Source organism: Daldinia loculata, assembly GCF_022478755.1.
Source record: "Daldinia loculata strain CBS 113971 unplaced genomic scaffold F4817scaffold_7, whole genome shotgun sequence".
NCBI lineage: Eukaryota > Fungi > Ascomycota > Sordariomycetes > Xylariales > Hypoxylaceae > Daldinia > Daldinia loculata.
In genome coordinates, this window is record NW_026054861.1 from 684,560 (window position 1) to 710,828 (window position 26,269).

The following is a 26,269-nucleotide window of genomic DNA, read 5'->3' on the forward strand; positions in this document are numbered from 1 at the left end:
TAGTAAGTACCTTACAATAGTCTTTATTTCATGTAAGTGATCGATTTGAATGGGGACAACAGGATGAATGTATATTATAAGAAATAAAAGAGGGACAAGAATCAAAGAGGCGAAGAGAAAGAGAAAAGGAGTAAGAATACGTGCACATGACATGTGCCTAAGAAAGTGACAATTGTACAACTTCGTACCTACAAGAACATCGGAGTCGAGAGTCACGAGGTCAGTTTCCCCTCTTAGTTTAAAGCTAATGCATGCAAAATAGAAGGTTAAAGATCAAGTATTAAAATGTAGCTAAAGCTTACGTCCACGTACGTTGCATGTACTAAGCTCGAATATAGATCTATTGTAATTTAGCGTACGGAATACTTCATATTCAACAATGAAATTTAGGTTTAATGGGGTTATATCGAATACATCTCTATTGGTTCAGAGGGGCTCAATTAGGGTAGGTTAGGTACCTAATATACATGTATGTAAGCACTATCTAGATCAGCTGGTACCATAAATATGTATAGCAAATGACCCGGGTATTGCCGTTAGTTCGTCTCCCACTCTATGTATTATACTAATCCATTACACATAGCTAAGTTCGTACATCATATATGACGAGATGTCATACACTCCTGCCAGATATTCATTCATGCCATTAACCACAGTACATCCCAATTCGAAAGACAGTCCAGATCGATCTCCTTAATCATCTTTATCCCCATCTTTAGGTTTAAGTCTCAACCAAGCTCGAAGAGTTTGAAGAACCCTGCTCATCCATTCCGCTGTGACGGCTGCCCAAGCATCTAGTTCGTCTATCGCGAACATGAGCAGCCTGCTGAAGAAGAACAAGCTCACAAATGACACGCTCGCTATCACCGCGAACGCGGTCCAATACATCTTGCCGGTCCAGTACACGTACAGATCCTCGACCTGCACCGAGAAGTAGCTCGTCATAAAACTAATCGGGAGGAAGAAGACGCTGAGCTTAGCTAGTAGCGTCGCGCTTCTCGTCAGTCTTGCCGTTGCCTGCGAGTCCTTCTGCTGCGTTAAGTTGAAGTACTGTGTAAAGTTAGCTATGTTCACGAACCAGGTAATGTAATTGGCTGCTCTTTCTTACTGTAGTTGATATTGCCCCTATCTCTTCGAGATATCCTTCAATAGTGTTTAGCATGAGATACTGAAGCCGATCGCTTAGCCTATCAAATCGACTGAGCGCCGAGTTCGATAGGTATACTTTTCGATCCCCATCGAATAATCCACCGTTATGATGTAATTCGGGTTTCCCAACTACCATGACCTTGCTTATAAGGTTCTTATAGTTCTCGAACAAATGTTTGAACTCTCGAAGATCCTTGCTTAGATAATGTAATGTAGGTATAATCTCGTAGCTCTTGGACATTTTTTTCCGACGCTATTATGCAACACTTAGTAGCTGTCACGCGGAGTTGATGGTGGTTCGACGTACCGTACTCTCCAGCACTTTTTCAGTCTGCGCAATGAAGGTTAGTGTCGTCCTTTCTATACGGAGGAAACTCAGCTTACCAGCTCCTCTAATTCCTGTTCCGCAGCCTTGAGAGGGCCTGCTGCAACGTAGTCCTCAAATAAGTAGTAGAAGAGGTTACTTGTCCCTTCATCGGCTAAACTCCCTATTTCGCTATTACTGAAAAGAGACATCCCCGATTGTTGTCTATTTACTTCTCGTTTGGATGTTCCGAGCGATGTCCGAACCGCGATCTGAGCGAGTGGATTATTTTCATACAGCCCATACCCTATGATGGAAAGTTGTCGGAGGATATCTAATGTATGAGCTCTCATATACTCGAATTCGGCTTGACGCCACTTTACCCAGTCCTCTTTGTCCGGTACTGGCTCTAATGAGTGCTGCTCATGAATCGACAGAACAGTGTCTATTTAAAACATTAGTAATTATGTAGTGTCTCAATGATAACGGCGTAACACTTACGATTATTACAGAGTACAAGCCATTGCCAGTGTTTGGGCGGCATTATACTGATCCGAGGGTGTTTGCGCGCTGGTGTTGGGCGCTTATGTAGCCAATTTGCACCGATACAGAAGGCTTTTTAATGAGGTTAGCACGGGGAAGCAAATCTGTTATCCTGAGAAGTGTTTACCTTTCGGCGTTTGGTCCGTAGAGAAGTAATTTACCGTGTCTTTCACTTGTAAATATAGAGCAATGTTATCGTTAAGCTCTGCGGGAGCAGGAGGGTTCATAGCAGGGTTCACAGGAAAGTCGCCATATATGCTTTCACCTTTCTCTACGTCCCTGGGCTCTCGTAGATGGGCTATTGTGACTCTTCTTCTGTGTTTATGCCGTCGTATCTCGTCCCTCTGGGTCCTTGGCGTAGTCATTAGACCAAGTAACCTACGGGAGAATTCGTATCTATCGCTTATGGCCTTCATGATTTCTTTCTGCCCGCTAGGATCCCATATGTTGCTGTAACCTTCGTTAGTCTATCTGCCATAGCTATATTGAAGACTTATAACTTACATCCATCGAATAGGGTATTCCTTTTTTTCGTCGGGGTCTTGGTCAAGGAGCAGCTTCCTAGCGTCATCTATATCGAAGTCGAATGCAATCCGCGCTCTTTCGGACCCGAACTCAACGACGAAATTCTTGCTTTCCTCATTTCTCACGTGCTGCTCGGCTTTCTTGAAGACATGCTCCAGGTCAAAGTCATGGAAGACAGACCCGGGGCTCTCGGGAGGAGTTATATCATTACTGGACGCCATCACGTAAGATCAAGATTACTGATTTTTGTTCTTAATGTGAGAGTATAGTATGAAGGTTAGATTGAAACTCATCGTTGGATTTATATAGTACTGCTATATTGTAAAATAGAAAAAGAAATCGAGCGAGGCTATGATATAATACGGACTTTCTACACTTTTCAGCTATTCGACGCCTGTCACAGGTGGTTCGTCACATGCAGGGGATTGGTTGAGCAGGCGACATAATTCATGTCGGGGGTCTTGGGGTGGGGATAAGGGAGGAGATGACCAATGACTAGGCTCATAGAATTGCGATCGAGAGCGGTAGATATCGGATCGTCCCATAGGGTTTAGTACCTAAAGTTAACCGCCCGACCGGATTGGATCCTTATGTACCTGTTCTGCTCTGCCTCTTTAGACCCTACATAAGACATGCATGCAGCCGTCTAACAAACTTTAGGTATATAATTGGACTAACATCGACCGCAGCAACTGCTTAGGTTAGGTACTTAGGCAAGGCACCTGCTTACATACTCATCTACTATGTAGCGTTGTTTGAGCAACTACAGACAATAAGCTAAGCCATTTTCTTATTAAGACATTAAAACATAGCAACTACGATTGGAGTGTGACTCCCATATCTAAAATAGTGACTCATATTCGTTTAATATAAAGCCCAGTGTTTTAGAAGGTTTGTATGCAACTATCTAAATTTCCAAAACCCTCTTTGGTGGTCTGTAACGAAGCACGGAAGCAAACCGGGTGGCTATGATAACCCGCCTACCGGTATCCATTAGCACATCCGAGTCCAATCATTATCCTTTCATCATAAGCGCGGCTGCATCTTGAACGTTGTCTCGAACCAACATGTTCAGTCTCACAGAATGGCGCATTGAGCTTATACCGCCCGACGAGGAAGGCTCCCGCTTCTATTTGGACTATTATAAGCCCTTTAGGCTGGCTGCGTTGGAACAAGACCCTGACGGTAAGGTTCACCGACAAATGATTCTGGCATACGTGTTGGTGCCCCCCGAGGTTGACACAACATGATAACTGACATGATTTACTGACTATGCGGGCCTGGCTGGCCACTTATACGAACAGTCTTCGGCTCGACTCACGATAGAGAAATCAACTTTAGTAATGACGACTGGCTCAGCCGCATTAATAACCCTCTTGTAAAGACCTTCGTGGCCGTGCGCCTGCATGATAGAAAGGTTCTATCCGCTACATCATTAATTGGACCGATGCCGAACCCAGACCCGGCAAGCAATCCGTTCCAAGTCAGTTCCGAAATGAAAAATGGCAGCGATCATCATCACCAGAATCACCAGAATCACGGTGAGGCCTCATCTGTACGTTTCCAGATCAGCGGCGTTTACACGCTGCCAGATGCTCGACGCCAAGGTCTCGCCAAAATCCTAGCCGAGACTGCAATACAAGAGGCGTTCGCTTATTCTAAGCAGCATAGCAAACGCCTCGAGCTGAGCCTCGTCGTGTATACGTCAAACGGCGATGCGATATCGTTTTACGAGAGCTGCGGCTTCGTAGCCAGTGCAGAAGGGGCAAGGAAATCTTTTAACCCTCACAAGAACGCTTCTGCCGACGAAATTTGTATGCATTACCAAAAGTCTCCTGAATGACACTTTTTTCTCCCTCCTATCAGCCCCTTTAAAAAAATAAAATGAAGATTACCCCAGAGATCTTCTCTAGATGATCCGCTTATGGCTCAGCTAGCCGTCCATCCTGACCAACCGTAGACGGCGCCCCGTCTAGTAGGGCTTGGCAATACAGTAAAAAAGGGAAGCTTGTGACGTTCGAGTCCCCTGGATTGGCTCGCAAGCGGGCCGAGTAATTAAAGATCGCCTAAAGGCTGCCCCCAAAACCGACAGAGATTATCGTCTGGCACGCTGATAATCCTAGTTCGCGATGTTTCATACCTACCTTCACCAGCAAACACTATGATCCCGGGCAATCTCTTTTTAGGCTCGGCAGCGATGCCGAGACCATTTACCATACAATATGACGTGAAATCCCGCGCTGTCAAACTTCACGTCGCTGTCCCTATTTCTTCAGCTTCGCGCTCTTTCGTTGTCACTTATCACATCAGACAGGCCTGATAGCATTCATTCATTTTCAGCGCGCAAACATTCGTTTTCTAGAAGAACCCTATTTCTAATAATACTACTCTCTACATACTATATCTTATCATTCATTTATCAATCCGGCAAAATGTTGGCAAAGCAGCAAACCGCAACCCTCCTATACGCCGCCCTCTTCGGCTCTTCCCTCGTGCAGGCCGCGTTCCCGACCTGCATCACGAGCTGTGTCCGACAGAATGGCTGCCCTCCCACCGACGTGGACTGCATGTGCAAGAAGGTTAGCGGCAACTTTTTGTCCGACGTCGTGGTGTGCATGAACCAGTGGTGCTCGTCCGACACCACTCTCGCGGAATTGGTCGGCCCCATTCAGTCCAACTGCGACATCCCCAAGTCCGCCCTCCAGGCCGCCGAGAGCAAGGCTGGCTTCGATACGGGCTCTATCTCTGACTCTGACTCCGATTCTTCTTCCTCTGACGAGAAGCCTACTTCTACTGGTGGATCATCCACCGCGAAGCCTTCGGTCATCATGGGCGTTGGCTCACCTAACAAGATCGACGGTCCTAGCTCGTCTACCTCGGGTCCGGCGCCTACTGGCAGCGCTACCAAGGGCTCTGCCTCTAGCGTCGTTTTGTCTGACACCACTGCTGTTGCCGGCCCAGCTCCCACTGCTTCCGAGTCTCTCCTAGTCGCTGCTACCACGCTTACTTCCAGCGCTGCCGTCAGCACCTCTACTGGTAGCTCTTCCAGCTCTACCTCTACCTCCAGCTCCAGCTCCAGCTCCAGCTCAGACGACGAGGATTCGAGCGCCCAGGGTTCTGACGGTACACTCGGCAGCGCCCCCTCTGGCGACTCTACGGAAAAAGGCTCTGCCTCCAGCAGCCAAGCCTCTCTTCTCGCTGCTGTCCTAGCCGTCGGTGCCGCCATGGCTTTCGGCTGGTAGTCGTCAGCCAGCTAGCCAGTCTAGCAGCGGTTCTTACTGGCATAGGGGCCGCGCAAACACGATACTATTTTTTCCATTCTAAGTGTACGTATTGCGTCAATGTATAATAATACCCTAGAGAAAAAAAAGCGGCGATGGACTACCATAGATAAACGTTTTTGCTGTGCCGGGCCGGCCAGCTGGTAGTCTCGCAAGACATTGCCGAAACAGACAAACGGACAGACGAACAGACTTGAGCGCAGTTAGTTAGTTGGTCTGTCTGGTGGGGGGAGAAGAGCGATCTGTTTGCGGTTCGCGCGGTGGAGATACCCTGATGCGGAGGTGCTGCCTCGATTGTTGATTTTGATGTTGATATTGATAGTGGAGATAATTAAAACAGAAGCTCGATTATGAGAAATCTTCGTTAGTGTGGGCTGTTCTTGTGACATATTTGTGCTGATGAGTTAATACTTGATTTGGATTAGGTTGAATTACTATAGAGCGTGTGGTGCAGTGAAACGCCTCTTGAACTGGACTTACGGCATCTGTATAGTGGTTCAGAGGGACTCGTAGTTCTAGCCTGTTGGACCTTCAAGAAAGGGGTTTCCCCTATTAGTTTAAAGTCTGACTGGCCGACGAGTGGAGGTTTAATAATTGTTGTAGCCCATTGTTCCCGCAACCCCTGAAAGGGGACAAATGCACATTAGGAGCCATTTGGAATAGGAGTATGCGGTATGGTACATCTACTTCATACACTTAAACTAACCCCCCCCCCCCCCCGCCCCCCCAACATCATCTTTTATGTAGCTCCACGAGGTAGCTAACCTTAGGTATCTATAAGTGTTATAGCAGCCAGTGTTGGTCACGATAAATCCCAAGACATCCGTTTATACCTCCTCCTGCCTACATCCCATTAGCTAACCCCTATATTAGAGCCCGAAGTCGACTCATCGCCCAACAACACTTGCTCGAGGATCCCTCTATACCACCCATCGATACCCTTCCCTTTCTTCCCACCACCGCCGGGCGGCGCTTTAATATCCTGCACAAGGAAAGCTCGCGCAACAGCTTCAGCCTCCTCAAGCTTCTGCATCTCTGAATCCGATAACCTGGTACACACGACCTCGAGATCTTCATTATTAACAATCATCAGCATAATCGATTCGGCTCTCTGGACCACAGCCTCGTCAATCCCATTTATCGCCGCGCACCGACTGCCAAAGCTGGAGATGCTTCGGCCTGGCGCCAGCTGGAAGAGATGCGTAACTTGATCCTCCATAGTTGGAGCATCGAAGTCAACTCGGATTTCCATGTGCGCAAATGCTAACTCTGGGGTCTCTACTAGGAACTGGCCCTCGAAGATCTCGTGGAAGTGCGTGGCGGCTAAAACCTTAGGCCGCTCAGGACCGAGAGAAGTAAAATGGTCTAGTACCGCTGTGACCAAACCAGCACCGTCTAGGCTGTTCGTACCTTTGCCGAACTCATCTATTAACACGAGACTCCTGCGTGTTGCAAAGTTCATCGCAAAGGCAACTTGACGTAGGTCAATAGAAAATGCGCTCTCATTTTTTGCCACACTTTCACGTGTAGCGATACGTGTAAGAATACGATCCGTGATTCCGATTCGAGCTCGTTCGGCTGGGACGAAACAGCCGATATGTGCTAGATAGACAATGAGAGCGGCCTGTTTTAGATATATGCTCTTCCCGGAGTGGTTCGGCCCTGTCAGTACCAATGTGCTGGGATGTTCTATAGAGTTCCGCTCAAGCTCTGCGGAGCTCTCATCTTCTCCTTCATCGGCTTGTTCACCTGGCCCGCCAGCGAGGAAGCAGTCATTAGCAATGAATGACGGGACCACAAGCTCCTGTAAAGGATGGCGACCCCCTTCGATGTGTATGATATTTTGAGTGGTCATTTTAGGTGCAACCCAGTTGTACTGCCCGCAACCAATCGCCAGCGCGAACAGGCTGTCAAGTTCGCCGAGAACATCGGACGCTGCAATGATGGCTTCCCGTTGCGCCAAAACCTTGACAGCGAGCTCGTGAATAATCTCAATCTCGCGGTCTATAGGATATCAGCAAATCGACTGGGTAGTGTAGCGTATATAAAAGGGGGCTTACCAATAATCATACAGTACGCATCTCCAAAATGTTCATCCATCTCCTTCATCTGCCGATTTTTATAATATACGCAACCCTCAGCCACGAACATACGCTCCCATACATCATCTACACCTTCGCCGTTATAGTTACCCTTTCCTGTCTCGGGGTTAAGTGAAACTACCGTTAAGAAACCTAGCTGCGGAAAGAATATACAGTTTTGTATGTACTTTCTCGCCCATTCCGGCAACTCGCTTCGTAGTTTTGCGATGACGTTGGTTAAGAAATGTTCCATGCCATCATAACTGCGCTTCAATTCGTCTAGGTCAGCATCCACGCCTTGTCTGACGGCTGTCTTTCCACGTTCCATTGACTGGTCAAAATCAATGGTTTGACTAATAAGCTCGCCTACTTGACGAAGGGCAAGCGGCTGAATGACACTGATCACCTAGTAACACTTTGAGACCCAATGTTAAATATAGGAATTTACCATGTCTTACCTTTCTAATGATCTCAATATTCTCTGAACCCGGCAGGGTCCGAAGTGATTCTCCAATCTGTAAACTATAGGCTGCGAATCGTTGCAGTGAAGCCCAGACATTGTTCGCGATAGAAATTTTACGTCCAGGTATGTCGACTCCCTTTTCAAGAAGGGCTACTACCGATTTCATATTCTTGACTTTTTTGAGCTCGTTGCTTAGCTGAACAAGGGCCTCGGCATTTCCTGGTCGCAGAAGAAACGATATAGTCTTCTGGCGGGTATGGATCAAATCAATATCAGTGCTTGGTCGTAGAAAAATCTGGCGGAGTTTCAATTTGCCCTGGGGTGTACGGGCCAGATGTTGAAAGAGCCCGTAGACAGATAAACTTTCTTTAGCCCCTGAATTACTGGGACCTCTCAGGTGGCTGTTCGGATGATACTCAGACTGTAGAATCTGAAGGGACACCAGGGTATCAGCGTTGACAAACATGGAGTCAAATAAAGCGAACATCTCGACCGATCTGATTCTGAATGCTACTAGGGCATCAGGGTCGTTTGGTAAGTAATTTACGGTTCTCCTTCTCTGAAGGTCTCCAAGCACTGCGCCAGCACAGCCGATCTGCCACTCGTTAGAAAGATGACATAACGTAAATAGATTGTAATATCTAACCGTTAGCCGGCTGTCAAGGTTTATTGAAGTCCCAAGGCGCATTAGGCGACCTTGCCTTGAGCTTTCATGTCCGCCAATATCATCGGCTTCATCCATGATGTCGTCAACGACAGACGTGAAAAGCACGCTCTGGCGTCCGGGCGTTTCGAGATTTAGTGCCAACAGTTTTCCCTTTCCAACGTCATAACGGAAGTCGGCAGAGTTGAGATTTCTCAGGATATATGCGCTCTGCAAGTCATCTATAAGACTCATTAGTAACGCTTGATACATTTATACCAACACCTTGAAGCTTACTTCGATTCCCGTCAACTCCCTGTGCCCTCCTCGCAAGATAATCTGCTAATTTCTCTGGGGCCCTGGCGGATATAAGCACAGTAGTAGGGTTAACATGGAAAAGAAGTGTCTCAACCAGATCCATTCCTGACATAGCTACGTCTTCAAGGAGGAACAGAGTTTCATCAATTGCGATGTAATAAGCACAACCAAGATTGCCATTTTCTTTCATATCGACTGCTAGGATAATTTCGCTTAATGCATCTGCATCTTCGTTGGTCAACATATCGTCGACGTGCGAGTCATCATCACCTTCAAGATGACTGGAATTATTTGCTGAGATCTGGCTGGATGGTGGACGTAATGACAACCTTTGTCTCTGAGGATGCTGTGAGAGATAGGGGGAAGACGGATAGGGCCGTATTGTAGCCCTCGAGCTTACACGACTTAAGTTCCCCCTTGATGAACCCCTATTTGACGAGCTGAGATATGCAGGAGCGGCATGATTCTGTACTTGATTGGGGGTTGAGAAGACACGATTGTTTATAGCTGACGGGACGAATAATGAGCTAGACTGGCTGAAGAGATTAGTATGAATTGATTGCTCTGATGATACCCTGGACGGGGTCTGATATCTTTGACTGTGCGGCATATTGTGGTTCTGGTTTCTCAAAGGATAGCACTCTACATGGGATATAATATAGGCACTTTGTACCCAATAAGAGATGAGGGAGACGGATGGTATATAGATTAGATTGATTAGATAAACTAGCGTTTCTGGCTAAAAATTTCTCGATTCTAGTATTGCTTCTCGTTATAGAAGGAGCAGTTTCATACTTGAGTTTGGGAGGAACATAGAAGGTGCCACCTCCTTGCGGGAGATAGGTATTTGCCGTGATTTCCAAAGACACACCCAAGAGCAATAGAGGCAACGGCATTCCCACTCGGTTTCGGTTCGTTCCTTCAATAAATCCACTGGGGCCGGTGGTATGTGTGTGGGATAATTATAGTTCGTCTTGCTTCATACGAGTCGCAAAACATAGCGCAGTACCCTAGTAGCTTCGAGCATGTCTCCCATATGTTTACTCTATAAAGTCATGAGAATAGCAAGTCTGGCCTGGTACCGGTGTCTCCGGGTGCCCTGTATACACATCGCTCAACTTCGAGTCTATTTATTTTTGACCCATTCAGCGAACTCGTTCCTCTGCTTCCGAATATCGATAAATCCTGGACGACTCTCTAATAGCCGGAATGGATTCCCAACGTAATCTTTCTCTACCTCTCCGCTGCTGTTTAGAAATCCTGCCTCGCCTTCTCGCTCAATCTTCCCTGCCCAAACACGCCATTGGATGGGTCGCAAGTTAGACGTCCCCAACACCATGCCCAGACAGACAATGAATGTCGCGACGATAGTTTCGATGGTTATATCGATCGGAAGCGTCGTAGTTGCACCGCTGTGTGATGTAGTCAAGGAAGAGAGCGATGCGGCTCGATGCGTTTGTAGAACAGAATGTTCGTAAGCAGAGTAACACCTAAAAACGGAAGCTGTTGTGAGCTGTAATATTCTCCTACTTAGAGAGATAGGTGTCCTTACGAATCTGCTAGAAGTAACAGCCCGAAAGCCGTTACTAATTTGGAAATCCAAGTCATATTTTCGGGAGTCCGGGTAGGTGGTGATTAGGTAGCTTTTCGCAAAATCGGTGATGTCTAAATTGAATGGCCAATTCAATGGGTTACCGTACAAAGTTAGGTAGCTTTGCCAAGAGGGCAACTACAATGTACAATACGTAAGGGTGGTACGGATGTCCCTTTCAAAAGTTTTTACCATAGGGGACCCCTGTCAGGATTGTCGGCAGCTGTCTCATGCTTGGCTAGCGCCTGTCAAATGTTTAAAGATGTATACATTATTATCTTTTAAGTTTAATAATAGGCTTTATAGCTAAAAGTAACGATAACATAAAATAAAAACTTTTAAATTTAAACACTCCTTTTTTATCTTTATTGCATCTCTTTTTGATAAATTTTATGATTTATTTTAAAATAAAAACATATTATTGAAATAGTAAAGTATAATAAGATACAAATGCTGAATAGGTGAGCAGCTGCTGCCAAGCATGGCCAAAGCTTGCCGGGGGTGACAAGGGTCTCCCTATGGAAAAAACTTTTGAAAGGGACATCCGTACCTTACGTTGGCATCTAAGTGGATACCAAATATGTAAAAGTTAGCTATTATGCACTAAAAAGGTATTAACATATGATTCACGACGGTAACACCCAAGATAGTAACTTCCCTCCTATCGGTGCTACTCATCGGTCCTACTGGTAATTTACCCCGTGCTTGCCCGTTTAACCACGGATACTGTACTGAGGTTAAGATTATTAGTTCGTACCTTAGCTGTTTTAGTTATGCGTGAGGCAGGTACTATGGTGTCGTGCAGGTCCGCGAAAAAACCCCGCAATGTAAGAAGGAAGCTCCCCGCAGTGATCTTGAAAACTACGTAACCATCGAAGTAGGTCGTCATCTACAACAAGATCAACTCCTTTCTATCTCTCAATCCACCCGATCAAGCACCAGCACAACTCACTTAGCCATCCTTGCATCATCCAACATGCCTCGTGTAAGTGGCTGTATTTGTTTACTTCATTTTCTTATTCCTTTGTGTTCTCCATGTTTTTTTTTGGGGGGAGTTTTTTTAAATGATCTTTTTGGTATCATCTAACACTATGAATTTATAGGTCAAGTACGTCCTGCTCGACTGCGACAACACGCTTTGTCTGTCGGAGCGTTTGGCCTTTGAGGCTTGCACCGACTTGACCAACGAGGTCTTGGAGAAGTGGGGCAGACCCGAGCGCTACACTGTCGAGCAGCTGCTAGAGGAGTTCGTCGGCCACAATTTCCGTGGTATGCTCAATGGCTTGCAGAAGAAGCACAACTTCACTATGAAACCCGAGGAGGTGGATGCGTATGTCGACCGTGAGCTCGGTGCCGTGACTGCAAAGCTGAGCGAGAAGTGCCAGCCCTGCCCCGGCGCACCAGAGCAACTTGAGGCGCTCAAGCAAGCAGGGTACCCCATGGCTGTTGTCAGCACTTCAGCCAAGCCCCGTGTCGTTGCCAGTCTGAAGAAGGTCGGCATTGACCACTACTTCCCTGACGAGCACGTCTACAGCGCTGCTACTAGCCTGAACCCCCCTACTAGCAAGCCTGACCCTGCTATCTACAACTACGCCTGCAAGCAGCTGGGTGTCAAGAATGAGGAGTGCGTTACCGTCGAGGACAGCAAGAGCGGCGCTACCGCTGCCATGCGTGCGGGTATCCCTCTGATTGGCTACGTCGGTGTCTACGGTATCGAAGAGGGCAAGGAGAAGATGGAGGAGATGGCCAAGGTCTTGACCGAGCAGTGCAAGGCCAATGTCATCATGTACGACTGGAAAGAGTTCCCGGAGTGCCTGAAGAAGATCGAGGAGTCACTATAAGTCGACTTACACGATGAGGTCGGCTCGTATCTTATGGAAGCTTATCCTGCTCCATGCGGCCACCATACAGATTTTTGGGAGACTGCTTTACGATTGAGGAATCTCGCGCATCGGCAGTACCTTTGATTTTTCTTCTTTACGGATTTAGAGAGAATGCATTCTGATCTCTAAGCTAATGACGACCTTCTCACACAAAAGATGGCCATGGACTATGCCATAGAGTCGAGATGTATTTCGAGGTCGGCCAGATACTGATTTCGCGTCTGACTTCCGTTAAATACCGCAGATAAATAAAAAATGGCTCATTCCACGTACATTGATTCCGATGTGATTTCGTTGTATCACAAAGTCGAGTAGAAAATCGCACAAATCACTGCGGGGGTATTAGGAGTAGTGACGTTGATAGGGATACCTTGCTTAATTGCTTTAGCCGATGCGAACCTTGTGACCTCGACCTCATAGGAACATAGCATCGAGGCATCGACTCTCTATCCTTATGTTAATCGTTACCTCAATGAGAGTTCGTAATTGATATAGTAGTTGCCATACGCGGAAAAGAAGCTGCAGCTTCATTGTATGAGGATTATACTACGCTTGTTTAAGTATAAGCGAGCACCATATCGCGGCAAACTTCCCTCGGGAATACGAGGCTGTCCGCTAAATTGAATTACAACCGAATCGAGGAATACATAATATTCACTAAAAATTAGGTACATAGTGGCTGAACAGATACGGGCTGGGAGTTGATCATGAGATCCGGGGATATTAGGTAGTACCATTGTTTATAGTAGAAACCATAATTGTCTCAGGAGTTGATTTCAAGTAATACAGCTCTTAGTTGGTTGACACAAATTTTTGGCTGTGCTCGAACTTGAATGTTGGGAATTCCTATTTAGAATACCGTAAGAGCATATATACTTGCATAAGAAAATTCGACGTTGGGGATAGGCTAATGGCAAGTTATTAATGGAAGATGACATTGAAGGAGAACTCTACAGTGTATATTAATGCCTACTATATATTCCTTACATATCAGGTCAGTTCATTTTATCACTTTATTACCTAAGATAACCAAAGCCGCTACCCCTTCGAGTTGGGGTAGTCTTGGCCTGCAGCCGAGATCTTTCACCTCTACCGCGTTTACGATCAGAAGGCTAGGACGTTTAAGCATAACCTACCTACCCAGATGCTATGTATGCTGTAAGTCAACCAACAAGCTTCTGACGCTGGGACGACAGCCCAATTGTTCTTTGTAATTCACCGCTGCACGGGAGCATTCTAGGTGTTTGCCACATGATCTTTGTTGGTACTGTACTGTACGCGATGCGGTGGGATGATTCGACGACGTCAGCTTTGGAGCTTGCGTCGGGACGTACTGCACCTCGTATTCTCTAGGGGCTTTGAATGGCAACGGGCGAGCACAGCCACCCCGTCTCTGCTCCGACGTTCGAAAGAGCTCGCTGTGTGTGCACGGCTTTGAGACAGACAGACTGTCCCACTCGAGTCTAGGCTGTTGTTGGACAGCGCGCTGCGGGACGTGCTGTGCTGCTTTAAATAGCAGCGTACTGCGCTATGCGAAAGTGGGTAACCGGCGCTGTGATGTTGTGATGCTTGCAGGGTTTGTTGCAATTTTTCAAGACTTGCGAGGGGCGGGTCGAACAACTCTTCGGTAGAAAACCGTGGAAATATGATGGAAGATTCTAAGGCGATACACTTGTTTAGCTTGTTTAGTTAGGCTAGGTATACAAAATGTGTTACTCTGGTGATGGCTAAGTCTATGACATATTTTATGTTGTCAATATGTATGTACAACATGAACATGAGCATGATAGATAATACACGACTGGAATCTGGAAATGACAACAGAGCAACCGATGCGATTTGTCTGTAAAATGAAGTCGAGATCTAATATGCTAGATCTTCTCGCCACTACCACATACATAGACATATGTACATACTTGTCAGGTGAAATTATAAAATTATCAGTGCTCGAAAGATCAATAGTTATCACACAGCAATATGATAAATTTGGAACGATATTATGTATGTAGTCAATCCTTGGTTTTCTTTCCAGCTTTTCCATCTTTTTCTTCCCCACACAGCGAACAAGATGGTCAGATCGCCCCTGATCATACCAGAAACTAGTGTAGTAACCTGCTAAACTCCCCATGTCTTGGAGACAAACATACGGTATATACGTACCTACATAGCTACAACACACCTATAGATATGTACATGATGATAGGCACCTCGGCTCGGGTTCTTATACTATTATCGACCGCCTCCGTCTCATACTTCATACTCCTTGTCTTAACATAACAGAAACCCCCGATCTAGTTACGGAATATCCATTTAGCTATGTAGGTAATTCAAAACCAGCATTACAATCAGGATTTCTGTCGAGGCTATGACAACTCTTTGGTGATGTAGCATGAAAAAGAAGGTCGTATTTTAATTGTAATTTAGCTGCAAACCCCTGGCTCGGCTTGGATCCGGCCCACCAACCATGGCAGCCAAAGCCATGCTAGTCTTAGATTGGATGGCTTTGAATGGTCATGCATTGTAACGCGCGAGGCCGACACGAAAAATTGTACAGCTCAATGACGAGAAATGGAGGCGTCTTAGCGCTTCGTTCTGATGGACGAGGCCCTGCCAGCCCTGGTCCAATCCATGACTGCTAGCAGGCTTCCCCGGGGGCGAGCTATGGAGAGACTTGGTCTCTGATTCATTTCCCTATTAAATAGTCGATCATCCACTGTCTCCTTTGTTTTGGTTCTCGTTCTTGTCTTGCCCCGTCCGATCAGTGTCTTATATAAGACTTCGTCACTCGCTCGTCCACAAGAGATCCAACTTAGCTCAACGGCTTCGTCTACATTCGCTCTTCTCTCTTCTCCGTTCAAATAATCACCTAATAATACCTAATTATTTTACACGCGAGTTGTACAAATATCCCTTCAAGATGCGTTTCTCTGTAGTAGCCGCCGGCCTCCTCGCCACCGTCGCGAGCGCCCAGTCTGACACAAACACCATCACTGAGGTTGCCTCGGCTGCCGAGTCCTCTGCCACTGCTGCCGTTTCCGACGTTACGTCCGCCGTCCTCTCGGTCGTTTCTTCCGTCCTCTCCTCAGCTGATCAGTCCGCCGGCGAGTCGGCTACCACTGGTGCCACTGGCTCAACTGGCTCAGTTCCCTCCGCCACCGTCAGCATTGACCCTGCCCAGACATCCGCGCAGTCCGCCCTCCTCGAATGCCTCGCGGCCTGTAAGTAGAAACCACCCCGCGCGGACAAAATGCCCGAGATCAGTAACTAATCAGTACACGAATAGGCTCCGACGACGATGTCAACTGCAAGGCCAAGTGCATTTCTGTGCCCAGCCCCGACAACGCAGCCGTCAACCAGACCACCGAGTGTGTAGCCCAATGCCCCCAGGGCAAGGGCTCTGCTGCCGACAACCAGGCCTATGCCGACTGCGTAAGCGGCTGCATTGCCAAGTACTACTACACCTCAACTGGCCTTCCCAGCGCCACCACTGGCAGTGGCAGCAGCGGTACCACCAGCGCCACCCCCAAGGTCACTCAGGTTGAGTCCACCGTCACCTCCGACGGCTCGACCTTCGTCACCTCATTCTCCACCACCGTCGTTCCCGCCTCATCTGACGCTCCCGACTCGTCTGGCTCGTCTGACTCGCCCGCTTCGTCCTCGACCTCCGCCGGCGGCGCTGACATGCTATTCTCCCCTGTCGGCTCCGGCATCGGGCTCTTCTCCTTCCTAGCTGCTTTCCTCGCCCTATAAGCGTGGGACCTACCTGTACCTATAAGCTGAAATTTTAAAATGCTATGGATAATAATGGGATCGGCCGGGTATTATATAATTCTGCCAATGCTGGATGAGAATCTGAATACCAAGGCGAAAGGAGTAGATGTATCAACGGAAAATCTTTAATATTGGATTTGGCACGTCGATACTAATTGCAGATGTAGTCACGTTATATAGAACGCGAATATGAACCTGAAGTTGACGACCATTCATCATTTACCTTATCCCTTCTATGCTTTTAGTTTCTACGTGATAATGCCTTTGTTTGAAATTTGAATAGTATGCCTCTTTTACCGTTTCGAAGTTGGTACTGTTACGGGAACATCGCTTAGCCATGGAATGCCCAATTGCTTCATTTCCACCGCCAGCTGGAAGAGATAATCGAGACTACGATGATATCTGGGTCAGTTGATCGACGTTTGGGTCTAAATAGAGCGAAACCCACCTTTCACACATGGTCTTCGCCTTGTGGACATTATCGCCCCAGACGTAGACGCCATGTCTCCGTACCAGGACCGCATAGGTGTCCGGGTGTTGATCCATAGCCTCTTCCAAGAACTCGGTGAGATCTTCCTCGTGGGCCGTGTTCTCGATGACGGGGATGCGCAGAGTGTCGTGGTAGCCCAGGTTACCCTGTTTCTGGAAGCCCTTGCCGAAGCCCTTGATCTGCTCGATGTTGTTGATCTCGAACAGCTTGTCCTTGCCGGGGCCCTGAGCCTCAAGGAGCAGGGTGACGAGCACGGCCCAGTGCGAATGCGTGTGGATACAGCAGCCGGCTCCCCGCTTGGTGAAGGCCGCGAGGAACAGCGGTGTGCATTGCGAGGGCCGACCGCACGGCGGAGCTCGCAGGTAGACACGGTTCTTGAGGTCCGTCTGCTTGGATAGCGCGAGCACGTAGATATCAGTGTTCTTCATAAGCTCCTTCTGAACGCCTGAAGGTGCGATATATACTAGATCACTGGAACATTGAGGTATGAGACAACATGTTTATATTTATTTTGTACTGCCGCAACGGGGGATAGGAACAGGTGAATATGAACGAGGCCATATTGGATTTATATCAAATCAGATCAAACCAAACCGAATCAATTCAACGCAAAGAGAAGAGTGAGGTCTTACTCGTTGCGAATAGAACATCCTCCCCCCGTACCTGTAACCCAGCCCAAAGTCCAAAACTTGGCGCATAGGGAAGGGATGAGGTTTGCCGGGTGATCAGGATCTTCCGATGTTATGTAATGGTCGTCACCCATTTTCACTTTTTCCCTTCAGGGGGGAATCCGGTATACCGGAAGGCTGGCTGCGCTATGGGAGATGAATAAGATTAGGCCAGGTTGGCCTCTTGAAGGAAGAGAGTGTGACAAAGTGTGATAAGTTCGGTACTTTAAAAATTGGCGGAGAAAAAGAGTATGGTTTACTTATTAGCAAATAAAGTTGGATGAGGCTAAAGTCGAGTATCACGGCACAAATCCTAAATTCTATTCCCCACTCTCTAGGGTAGGTAGGTGGTAGGTGGAGGTACCTTTGGTAGTGTACATGGTGTAGATCACGCAAGCTTGGGGCATACGGACCTAATAGTTGCTGTAGCTGAGTACCACCTAACCTAGGTACCTATATCTGTACACTTGGCTAGATCAACTTCTATCTTATGTAGTATCAATGACTTTATAGACATGTGCTTCTCGGAAGCTAATTAAATAAAAATGATTAGCTAGCCTTTTGGCACCTCGGCTTTATAAGAAAATAAGAATTACTGTCCCATTCACTAAGTAGGTTTGCCGGGCTTGATGCTATATCTGTGATAGTGAATAAGGCATGGCAGACTTTAGCACAAACCCGATAATATTAATGGCCCTACGTCGCACCATTAAGGTGATATCTTGTTGACAGATTTCACCGCTCTTCCCACTATAGATAGACTAGCAATATTATCAATTGTAATGCGTAGGTATTACCTAGTCGTTAAAAGAGAATACATACATATTCTGTTGTTGATAGATGTGAATGGCATAATTTCACTTTTTGACTTATACGAATGGTGTTATCTTTGTAGTTATGTACACTACATAGTACTTCACTATCGTAAGCGATACATTCAATGTTGTATCAGTGCAGGGGCTATTAAAGCTATGATCACAGAAGGTGTTTCCCAAAGATTCCATAAGTATCCCCCGCAATCTCATGTACTGAAGTATATTTTCGATCCCGAGAGTCTAGCCAATCAGAGCGCGGAACAAGGCAACCGAAAAGGTACGTACTGTCTTTTGGCCACGTTTGCATGGAAGGTCCGCCGCCAATAATTAAAAGTTCACGAAGAGCTTCTGCAATTGCTTCTTCCTGAGTCCATCTTTTCTTTCTTCGTTGAGCTCTGGTAGTTCTTTCTCAACGTCACTCTCAATATATCTCCATCTCTGTGCTAGACAGAAGAGATCCAGAGAGACAAGCAAAGTAAAGTAAAGCAACCTAGCATTGCTAGCTTTTCATCATGAAGTTAAACTCTGCTATCGCCGCCGCCTTGCTGGCTACCGGCACTTATGCCGACGATGCCTCCAAGGTTGAAAACACCGAGTCGTCGACTTCTGTTGCCGCCGAAGTGCCAACCTTCACTGTGAGTTATCTCCTATAATTAATTGTTACCTCTTTCGCTCAATTGGCAGCTTCGTTATTCTTCCTGTGCAACTTAGCTAATACTTTTTACTTGCAGCCTACCACCATCAAAGCTCCCTTCCTAGAGCAGTTCACTGATGACTGGGAGTCACGGTGGAAGCCTTCCCACGCCAAGAAGGAGACCAAGGGTCAGGAAGAGGAATGGGCCTACGTCGGCGAGTGGGCAGTCGAAGAGCCTTACAAGTATAAGGGCATCGAGGGTGACAAGGGTCTTGTTGTCAAGAACGTCGCCGCACACCACGCCATCTCCGCCAAGTTCCCTAAGAAGATCGACCCCAAGGGCAAGGAATTGGTTGTCCAATATGAGGTCAAGCTCCAGAGTAAGTTAATTCATCTCAACGAAGTTTACAAGTATCAGCTTTCTAACTTTGTGGCTTCCAGAGGGTCTTGAATGCGGTGGCGCCTACCTGAAACTTCTCCGAGACACCAAGTCTCTCCACCAGGACGAGTTCAGCAACACCACGCCGTACGTTATCATGTTCGGTCCTGACAAGTGCGGTGCCACCAACAAGGTCCACTTCATCTTCAACCACAAGAACCCTAAGACTGGCGAGTATGAGGAGAAGCACCTGTCTGCTGCCCCTCCGGCTACCATCCAGAAGACTACCGAGCTCTACACTCTAGTCGTACGCCCCAACAACACCTTCACTGTTAAGCGGGGTGGTGACATTGTCCGAGATGGTAGTCTCTTTGAGCAGTTCTCTCCTGCCATTAACCCCGAGAAGGAGATTGACGACCCCAATGACTCGAAGCCCGAGGATTGGGTTGATGAGGCCCGTATTCCCGACCCTGATGCCAAGAAGCCTGAGGACTGGGACGAGGATGCGCCGTTCGAGATCGTCGACGAGGAGGCTACCAAACCTGAAGACTGGCTTGAGGATGAGCCCTTGACTGTTCCTGACCCCGAGGCCCAGAAGCCTGAGGACTGGGATGACGAGGAGGATGGTGATTGGATCCCTCCTACTGTTCCTAACCCCAAGTGCGCCGACGCCTCTGGATGTGGCCCCTGGACCAAGCCCTTGAAGAAGAACCCTAACTACAAGGGCAAGTGGACTGCGCCGTACATCGACAACCCTGCCTACAAGGGCGTCTGGGCTCCTCGCAAGATCAAGAACCCCAACTACTTCGAGGACAAGAACCCCGCTAACTTTGAACCTATTGGCGCTGTAAGTGATACTGAAATCCTTTGTCGTATGGTAATATATCTAACTCATTGTCGTAGGTTGGTTTCGAACTCTGGACCATGCAGAACGACATCCTCTTTGACAACATCTACATTGGTCACTCCGAGGCTGATGCCGACAAGTTTGCTCAGGAGACTTTCTTCAAGAAGGTTGTTGTTGAGAAGGCTCTCGAGGAGGCTGAGAAGCCCAAGGCTGACGACTCACCCAAGTCTCCCTCGGATCTTAAGTTCTTAGATGACCCCGTCCTTTACGTCAAGGAGAAGCTCGACCTATTCACGACCATTGCCGCAAATGACCCTATCCAGGCTATCAAGTTCGTGCCTGAGGTTCCTGGTGCCATTGTTTCTATTCTTGCTCTCGTTGGTACCCTTGTCGGCGTCCTCTTCCTTGGAGGTAGCGCACCGGAGCCTGTTAAGAAGGCTGCCGCAGACGCTAAGGAGAAGGCCAAGGATGCTAAGGACAAGACGGCCGAAGCTGTTGCGACAGGTGCTGAGAACGTCAAGGCCGAGGTCAACAAGCGTACCACACGACAACAGTCGTAGGGTGCGATTATGATGAGAAGATGAAGGGGCAACATGGAGAAAAAACAGGCAACCCATTGTAGCGTACTAAGGACAGTTAAGGGGATATGGTGCGATAATAAGGGCACGCCTTTGGGACTTCAACTTTACTTTGCATGGCGCCGGTGTATTTTACCTACCCTACCCAATGAACTGAGTTAACTGAATTATTGTTTTGATGCAATCTATCTAACTGCATGTTGTGTATCATGTCACACTAGGCGTTGTTGGAGGTTGTCACAATGCATCCAATAAGAGTCATAAATTTTGCCATTTTTTTATTATATTGTTCCTATTTTCTAACAAGCAATACAACCCAAAATCGAAACGCGAGTAGGGGAGTAGTTAATGTGATGTTTCTCAGCGGGGATTGAAAAGCTATCATCAAGCAATAAAAGCCATAAAGACAAAGCTTTTATTAAGAGATGAAGCAAAAAGGGGCTGAAAGGAAAAGTAAAACACCAACCAAGGGGACGTCCTACCTAACTCCTAGGTCCTAGCCTTGCTTGCATGAGTAACCCTGTTAACGTAGTGTTTAGCTAACCCATTGCTGACCAAAATACTTACTAGTATTGGACACTTGTCCAACACATTAAACCGTGAGTAGTCCTAGAAAACTACCTAATAACCACGTTTAGTGGAGGTATGTAGGGCGGGTAGGGTTAAATAGGCATGCTTTCTTCTAGAGGCCGGAAGATATCGCTATAGTCAGATTTATCGCAGACCGAGGCGTCGTCGTCGTTCAACCCAGGACTTACTTCCTTGACTTCCTTGACTTCCTCGCGTAGGGCGCTGCGGTACTTTCTGAGGGGAGATGGGGCTGGGCGCGGCTTTAGGAACCAGTGAGGGGGGCTAGGGAGCGTGAATTTGGGCATGGGGTCCTCTGGGGGGAGAGCGTTGGAAAGTATGGCGGCCATAGGGGGTGTGGACAGATCGACTACGTTGCCTTGGGCCAGAGCTTCGCTCTCGTCGGCGTGGATGGGCACGGCGACGTTCTCGTTCTTCTTGATGTGAGCGACTGTCTTGCCGGTCTTGGGACAGCACGTGGGGTACACGTTGAAGGTCTGGGCGCGCTTGAGGCCCATGGACGCGAGGATCGCGTTTTGGTCTAGACTGTCCCGGCGGTCACACCAGAGGAAGTTCGGTCCGACGTTTGGAGCCTTCGCCCGGCACTGCTCGTACTCCTGGCGAAGCTCCTCGTCGGTTATGGCGAACCAGGGCTTCTTCTTCTTCTGGGTGGGAGAAGGGGGCTTGACGGGTGCGGTGTTGGGTCTGCGTGCTTGAAACTCCTCGCGGAGGACACTTGTCATGGAGTTTGCGTGTTCGTCGTCTGCGTCGTAGGCGTCAGGTAGATTCTCACGGAACTTTCCATGATGCTTGGGGTGTGCCGTCCAGCAGCGTCTTGTTTGCGGTCTACCGGGACTGTATTCTAGCTCTGTAGGCGGAATTGCCCCCGGGACTTCCTCTTGAGATGCTGCGAACCTGTTCAACGATGTCGACGAAAAGGTCCGCTTAATCTTTTTGGCGACACTGGATGCGCTGAAACGACCCATTTTGCTTAAAAGCTTGTCTGATTGATTAATTAGTTGACTAATTAAGCGTACACTTTTTTGACTACAAAGTGAGGGTCTTGTGATCGGAGAAATGGCTTGCGGGATAATGAATAAATAGCTCCCAAGACTTCTGAACAATGTTATTCATTGTCCGTATAGCCCGTATAATGTCATTATGGACAGACAATGGGATGGTTATTATATAGAGAGAATGTTCCTGCCAGCGTCCTCTGAGGAGGAAACATAAATCTGTTCCTGCTCTATAGCTTTGTCTCGCATTGCCCCTATTCATCTAGTAGATTGTATAGTGGACGTCCACTAAGACAACGTAGACAGACAATGGGCTTTGTTGCGGCCAAGAAACCCTCTATTCTGTCCCTCAACGAGTAGGTTCTCGAAGAACCATTGTGAACAAGTCGTATTTAAACCAAACACGGACCAGAAAAATCATATGACAGATTAATACGATTCGCGATGTGCCAAATCTGGAGTCAGGAGTACTCCGAATGCCACCACGTCTCTAGGAATCTAATCCATTGTCCTACATACTACAAGCAACAGAGCGAGGCAAACGGTCTCCTTGGGCGCCTTTTCAACGGCAGTGTTAAGAGAAAGAAAGACTGTGGACGTGTCATCCCTCACTATGGAGACCCGGCACCCTTTTGTCCAGCTTGCTCGGTCAAGAATGACCAGCTATGGGGTAATCCGGTTGGCGATGGGGCCTTGAGGGTCCGTCACCCGCATATGAGGGATGAGTATCAACACCGCTCCAGAGAGCATCGTGAAAGAAGCGAGAATTCAGCCGAAAGGTCCTGTAGAAGATCAGACAGGCATGGGCAGCAAGGCGTATGGATACCGGGGTTGTACTACGAGCCGGAGAATCTCGCACAGAGAGACCCCTACATCCGGTCCGCGGGAAAAGCGCGGCCGGTTAGTCCAGTACAACCACCACCTAGGCCACCTAGGCCACCTGTCGCCACGCAAAAACCGCCCCATAGACCCGAGCAGAAACGGGATAAGTCAGAAGCACATCCGCGAAGTTCAACAAAAAACCGTGATGAACATAGACATCAAGCATACGCCAGCAAGCAATCCCACCATAGAACCGAGAGAAAGGGGGATAACCCGGTAAAAAGCAACGAGCATAGACTCCATGCACCCGCCAAAGAAACCTCTAGCTCTAACATCCCCCCCCGCTCCAAGAAACCAGTCGAGCCGGCACCGAAGCGTGACCGTCAGCGCCGCGAAACAGACGACAGGGACAGGGACAGGGACAAATCTGTCAGAAGTAGGAGATCCTCTAGAATACCTACCCCTGTGCGTTCCCCCCCGACACCACCCCCCAAAGACCCCCCCAAAGACCCAGGGCGCAAATGGCCGCCGCCCATCCGGCACTACATAGACCCGATACCGAAGCCGCCGAAGCCGCCGCCCGCACCACCGACGGAGAAACATCCGCGACTGCGGCGCAAATCCGGACAAGTCCGCCACATCCCGCCGTCGCCGTCGCCGCCATCACCGCCTCCGCTCAAACCGCTTCCCGCGCCGCTGCCCGAGTACCAAGTATACCTGAACGCGCAGCGCTTCGCCAACGACTACCACCCCCCGGCCTCCCCCGCCATCGAGAAGAGCATCGAACCGCCTATGTTCCGGCCCCCTCTGCGTCCTCCCCCGCAGCGCAGCAAAGGGTACCGCCTAATCACCGGGACCGGGCACACGAGCGGTTTCCACTTGCGCCCGACGCTGCGCAAGGTTGGGCCGCCGCGCTTCTCCGACGCTTCGTCCGACGAGAGCTTCGTGTGTCGGGACGCGCGGATGCTGACGGCGAACGCGGGGCGCGCTTCCGGACGATGCTCACCGGACGGACATGGATAAATCCGGCATCGCTATTGTTGTTACTACCTATTTATAACCGTAACAATAACAGTAACAGAGTTAGTAAGTTACATACCCCTGAAATTTTTGCTGTCTAGAAAGAATTTTAGGTACGTATACGTATACGTAGGTATACATCGATATATATACCTACCTAGGTATATAGATATATATAGATACACACGTGTGATGTATCGACACCATTTCGATTCGTTTATATACGTTGTATAGGGACGGTTGGGCGGGTTTTCTGCAAAGTTTAGTTAAACTAATAAAAGGAGTTTTAGAGGATCAGAGCTGTTTTTGTTTTTGTTTTTGTGGGATACGTAGGTATTATTATTCTATATGTTTTGGTATTATTATTAATGTTGATGCTGCTGACGATGATGATAATTCTCGTGTAATTTTCTATATGTCGAAAATGATATGCCGGGAGCGACTATACGTTGAGAAGGTCCCCCATGCCTGTGCGGACTTTATATACATCCATGTGCAGGAGTAAAGAGTACTAACTAATTAAAGGGGTTTGGCTTGAGTCTTGCCGCGCAAACTCCCATCGCTATCGCAATGTGTCAGTGTTGTTCCTCGATCGGCTTCTACCGTAAGCCGTCGCCCTGTAGTTCGCCGAATATCTCTTCTAGGTAACATCCCAACCTAGGAGTCCTCATTATAGGCGACATCTCATATTGGATGTGCAAAATGGCGGTATCGGACACGCCTACTGTCCTTCCTTCTCATATAGCCCTCAGAGCTATCACGACCATGAATTTTTGCCTCATGCTATTACTGTCCTCGCGCTCATTGGGCCTTTCCATTCTTCGCCGCACCAGCCTTTCGTTCCCTAAACTTGGCGATTTCCACTTCAACAGCTTTCGAAACGCGGCTTTGTAGTTCCCGTCTGTAGCCGAACTTGAACAGGAACTCGAGCCAGACGAAAAGGGGCGCCAGAAAGACGGCCTGGGTCAGGTTGTCTAGTAGCGCAGGCGCTCGGCCCTCAAACGCGCCGTGCCCGACGAATTGGAGTAGCCAACATACTATATGTACCGTAAGCGCGACCTGGTTCGTTAAGGTCGGGTTTTCGGCGACGGCGGTGTTCGTGACTGCGGCAGCCCCGAGGCATATAAACGCGAGAATAGTTCCGGCGACGGGTTCGAGAAGGACATAGAGACCGCCCCACGTAAAGGCTGCTAAGGTACCGAGATTAAGGTCGAGATGGGGTATCGTCAAGTATGTAGGTAAGGGGATGAGCGTCCCTGTATTTGCGGCCTGTTGCGAACGGTCATACTTGTTAATAATAATAATCATATAGGGGGTAGTATAAGTGATTGGTCGGTTCGACGTACCAAGGCGAAGCCGGAGAATAATATTAGAGGGACGCAAATCATGTGAATGGCAATGTTGACCGAGTTACGGTGGTAAGCGCCATACTGCAGAGGCGCGGTTAGTCTCAAGATTGATGTCTATGTCTATACCTATGTCTATATGTCTATAGGGGGTATATCGTATTAAACTTACAAAGGTCAGTTGTCTCTCGAGGTTGAGTGCCATGATGACAGCTAAACGAAGGTAGGGGTGGTGATGGCTTGGCTTAGCTTAAGTCGCGTACCTCGGAAGGTCATGTAGGTAGGAGAACGGAATAATTCGAGGTCGAAGTCAAATATAAAAAGAAACCCCCGGGATGGAAATAATTAATCTTTTTAGTGATCGGCCATAGCGGAAGGTGAGGAGCAGTGGAAGTGGGGCATCATCATTCACGCATTGCATGTAGGTACCTTATTATGTATGTATTCACGTAGTGTATTAGGTATTTATATATGTATTTTCTTCAAACGGGAATCGTACGAAGTAAGCCTTCCCGTCAGAGCTTCTTCCATGTAG

The 26,269-nt window shown here is 48.0% G+C and overlaps 12 protein-coding genes across 12 annotated transcripts; 6 read left to right on the forward strand and 6 right to left on the reverse strand.

Annotated features, from left to right (window-relative positions):
• Positions 1-398: 398 nt before the first annotated feature.
• Positions 399-3,035, reverse strand: F4817DRAFT_263654 (uncharacterized protein). Its single transcript, XM_049299330.1, has 7 exons — positions 2,501-3,035; positions 2,124-2,446; positions 1,955-2,068; positions 1,534-1,898; positions 1,457-1,480; positions 1,109-1,402; positions 399-1,050 (listed from the first exon to the last, which is right to left on the reverse strand). Exons 1-7 carry the CDS (start codon positions 2,740-2,742, stop codon positions 694-696), a joined length of 1,719 nt encoding a protein of 572 aa, XP_049162264.1. The 5' UTR covers positions 2,743-3,035; the 3' UTR covers positions 399-693.
• A 219-nt stretch (positions 3,036-3,254) lies between these two features.
• On the forward strand, positions 3,255-4,470 carry F4817DRAFT_263700 (uncharacterized protein). The gene is made up of 2 exons (XM_049299331.1): positions 3,255-3,706; positions 3,826-4,470. Exons 1-2 carry the CDS (start codon positions 3,589-3,591, stop codon positions 4,362-4,364), a joined length of 657 nt encoding a protein of 218 aa, XP_049162265.1. The 5' UTR covers positions 3,255-3,588; the 3' UTR covers positions 4,365-4,470.
• A 376-nt stretch (positions 4,471-4,846) lies between these two features.
• On the forward strand, positions 4,847-6,028 carry F4817DRAFT_263744 (uncharacterized protein). The gene has a single exon (XM_049299332.1). It carries the CDS (start codon positions 4,954-4,956, stop codon positions 5,761-5,763), a length of 810 nt encoding a protein of 269 aa, XP_049162266.1. The 5' UTR covers positions 4,847-4,953; the 3' UTR covers positions 5,764-6,028.
• Positions 6,029-6,655: 627 nt separating this feature from the next.
• Positions 6,656-9,931, reverse strand: F4817DRAFT_368616 (muts domain V-domain-containing protein; the record flags this gene model as incomplete). The annotated part of the gene is made up of 5 exons (XM_049307260.1): positions 9,287-9,931; positions 8,993-9,231; positions 8,342-8,941; positions 7,863-8,289; positions 6,656-7,806 (listed from the first exon to the last, which is right to left on the reverse strand). Exons 1-5 carry the CDS (start codon positions 9,915-9,917, stop codon positions 6,656-6,658), a joined length of 3,048 nt encoding a protein of 1,015 aa, XP_049162267.1. The 5' UTR covers positions 9,918-9,931.
• Positions 9,932-10,318: 387 nt separating this feature from the next.
• Positions 10,319-11,091, reverse strand: F4817DRAFT_263760 (magnesium transporter). The gene is made up of 2 exons (XM_049299333.1): positions 10,860-11,091; positions 10,319-10,797 (listed from the first exon to the last, which is right to left on the reverse strand). The coding sequence occupies exons 1-2, from the start codon at positions 10,913-10,915 to the stop codon at positions 10,434-10,436; spliced, it is 420 nt and encodes a 139-aa protein (XP_049162268.1). The 5' UTR covers positions 10,916-11,091; the 3' UTR covers positions 10,319-10,433.
• Positions 11,092-11,713: 622 nt separating this feature from the next.
• F4817DRAFT_263778 (HAD-superfamily hydrolase) lies at positions 11,714-13,024 on the forward strand. Its single transcript, XM_049299334.1, has 2 exons — positions 11,714-11,883; positions 12,002-13,024. The coding sequence occupies exons 1-2, from the start codon at positions 11,875-11,877 to the stop codon at positions 12,737-12,739; spliced, it is 747 nt and encodes a 248-aa protein (XP_049162269.1). The 5' UTR covers positions 11,714-11,874; the 3' UTR covers positions 12,740-13,024.
• A 2,674-nt stretch (positions 13,025-15,698) lies between these two features.
• Positions 15,699-16,531, forward strand: F4817DRAFT_312908 (uncharacterized protein; the record flags this gene model as incomplete). Its single annotated transcript, XM_049300183.1, has 2 exons — positions 15,699-15,999; positions 16,065-16,531. The coding sequence occupies 2 exons, from the start codon at positions 15,699-15,701 to the stop codon at positions 16,529-16,531; spliced, it is 768 nt and encodes a 255-aa protein (XP_049162270.1).
• A 314-nt stretch (positions 16,532-16,845) lies between these two features.
• F4817DRAFT_356801 (Methylthioribulose-1-phosphate dehydratase) lies at positions 16,846-17,805 on the reverse strand (the record flags this gene model as incomplete). The annotated part of the gene is made up of 3 exons (XM_049305839.1): positions 16,846-16,942; positions 17,001-17,513; positions 17,675-17,805. The coding sequence occupies 3 exons, from the start codon at positions 17,803-17,805 to the stop codon at positions 16,846-16,848; spliced, it is 741 nt and encodes a 246-aa protein (XP_049162271.1).
• A 1,057-nt stretch (positions 17,806-18,862) lies between these two features.
• On the forward strand, positions 18,863-21,292 carry F4817DRAFT_328058 (Calreticulin-domain-containing protein). The gene is made up of 4 exons (XM_049302110.1): positions 18,863-19,160; positions 19,257-19,539; positions 19,601-20,385; positions 20,442-21,292. The coding sequence occupies exons 1-4, from the start codon at positions 19,038-19,040 to the stop codon at positions 20,943-20,945; spliced, it is 1,695 nt and encodes a 564-aa protein (XP_049162272.1). The 5' UTR covers positions 18,863-19,037; the 3' UTR covers positions 20,946-21,292.
• Positions 21,293-21,556: 264 nt separating this feature from the next.
• On the reverse strand, positions 21,557-22,516 carry F4817DRAFT_368618 (uncharacterized protein; the record flags this gene model as incomplete). The annotated part of the gene is made up of 1 exon (XM_049307261.1): positions 21,557-22,516. One exon carries the CDS (start codon positions 22,514-22,516, stop codon positions 21,626-21,628), a length of 891 nt encoding a protein of 296 aa, XP_049162273.1. The 3' UTR covers positions 21,557-21,625.
• A 474-nt stretch (positions 22,517-22,990) lies between these two features.
• F4817DRAFT_368620 (uncharacterized protein) lies at positions 22,991-24,391 on the forward strand (the record flags this gene model as incomplete). Its single annotated transcript, XM_049307262.1, has 1 exon — positions 22,991-24,391. One exon carries the CDS (start codon positions 22,991-22,993, stop codon positions 24,389-24,391), a length of 1,401 nt encoding a protein of 466 aa, XP_049162274.1.
• A 440-nt stretch (positions 24,392-24,831) lies between these two features.
• F4817DRAFT_263938 (DUF962 domain-containing protein) lies at positions 24,832-26,192 on the reverse strand. Its single transcript, XM_049299335.1, has 3 exons — positions 25,907-26,192; positions 25,735-25,818; positions 24,832-25,657 (listed from the first exon to the last, which is right to left on the reverse strand). Exons 1-3 carry the CDS (start codon positions 25,937-25,939, stop codon positions 25,190-25,192), a joined length of 585 nt encoding a protein of 194 aa, XP_049162275.1. The 5' UTR covers positions 25,940-26,192; the 3' UTR covers positions 24,832-25,189.
• Positions 26,193-26,269: the final 77 nt, after the last annotated feature.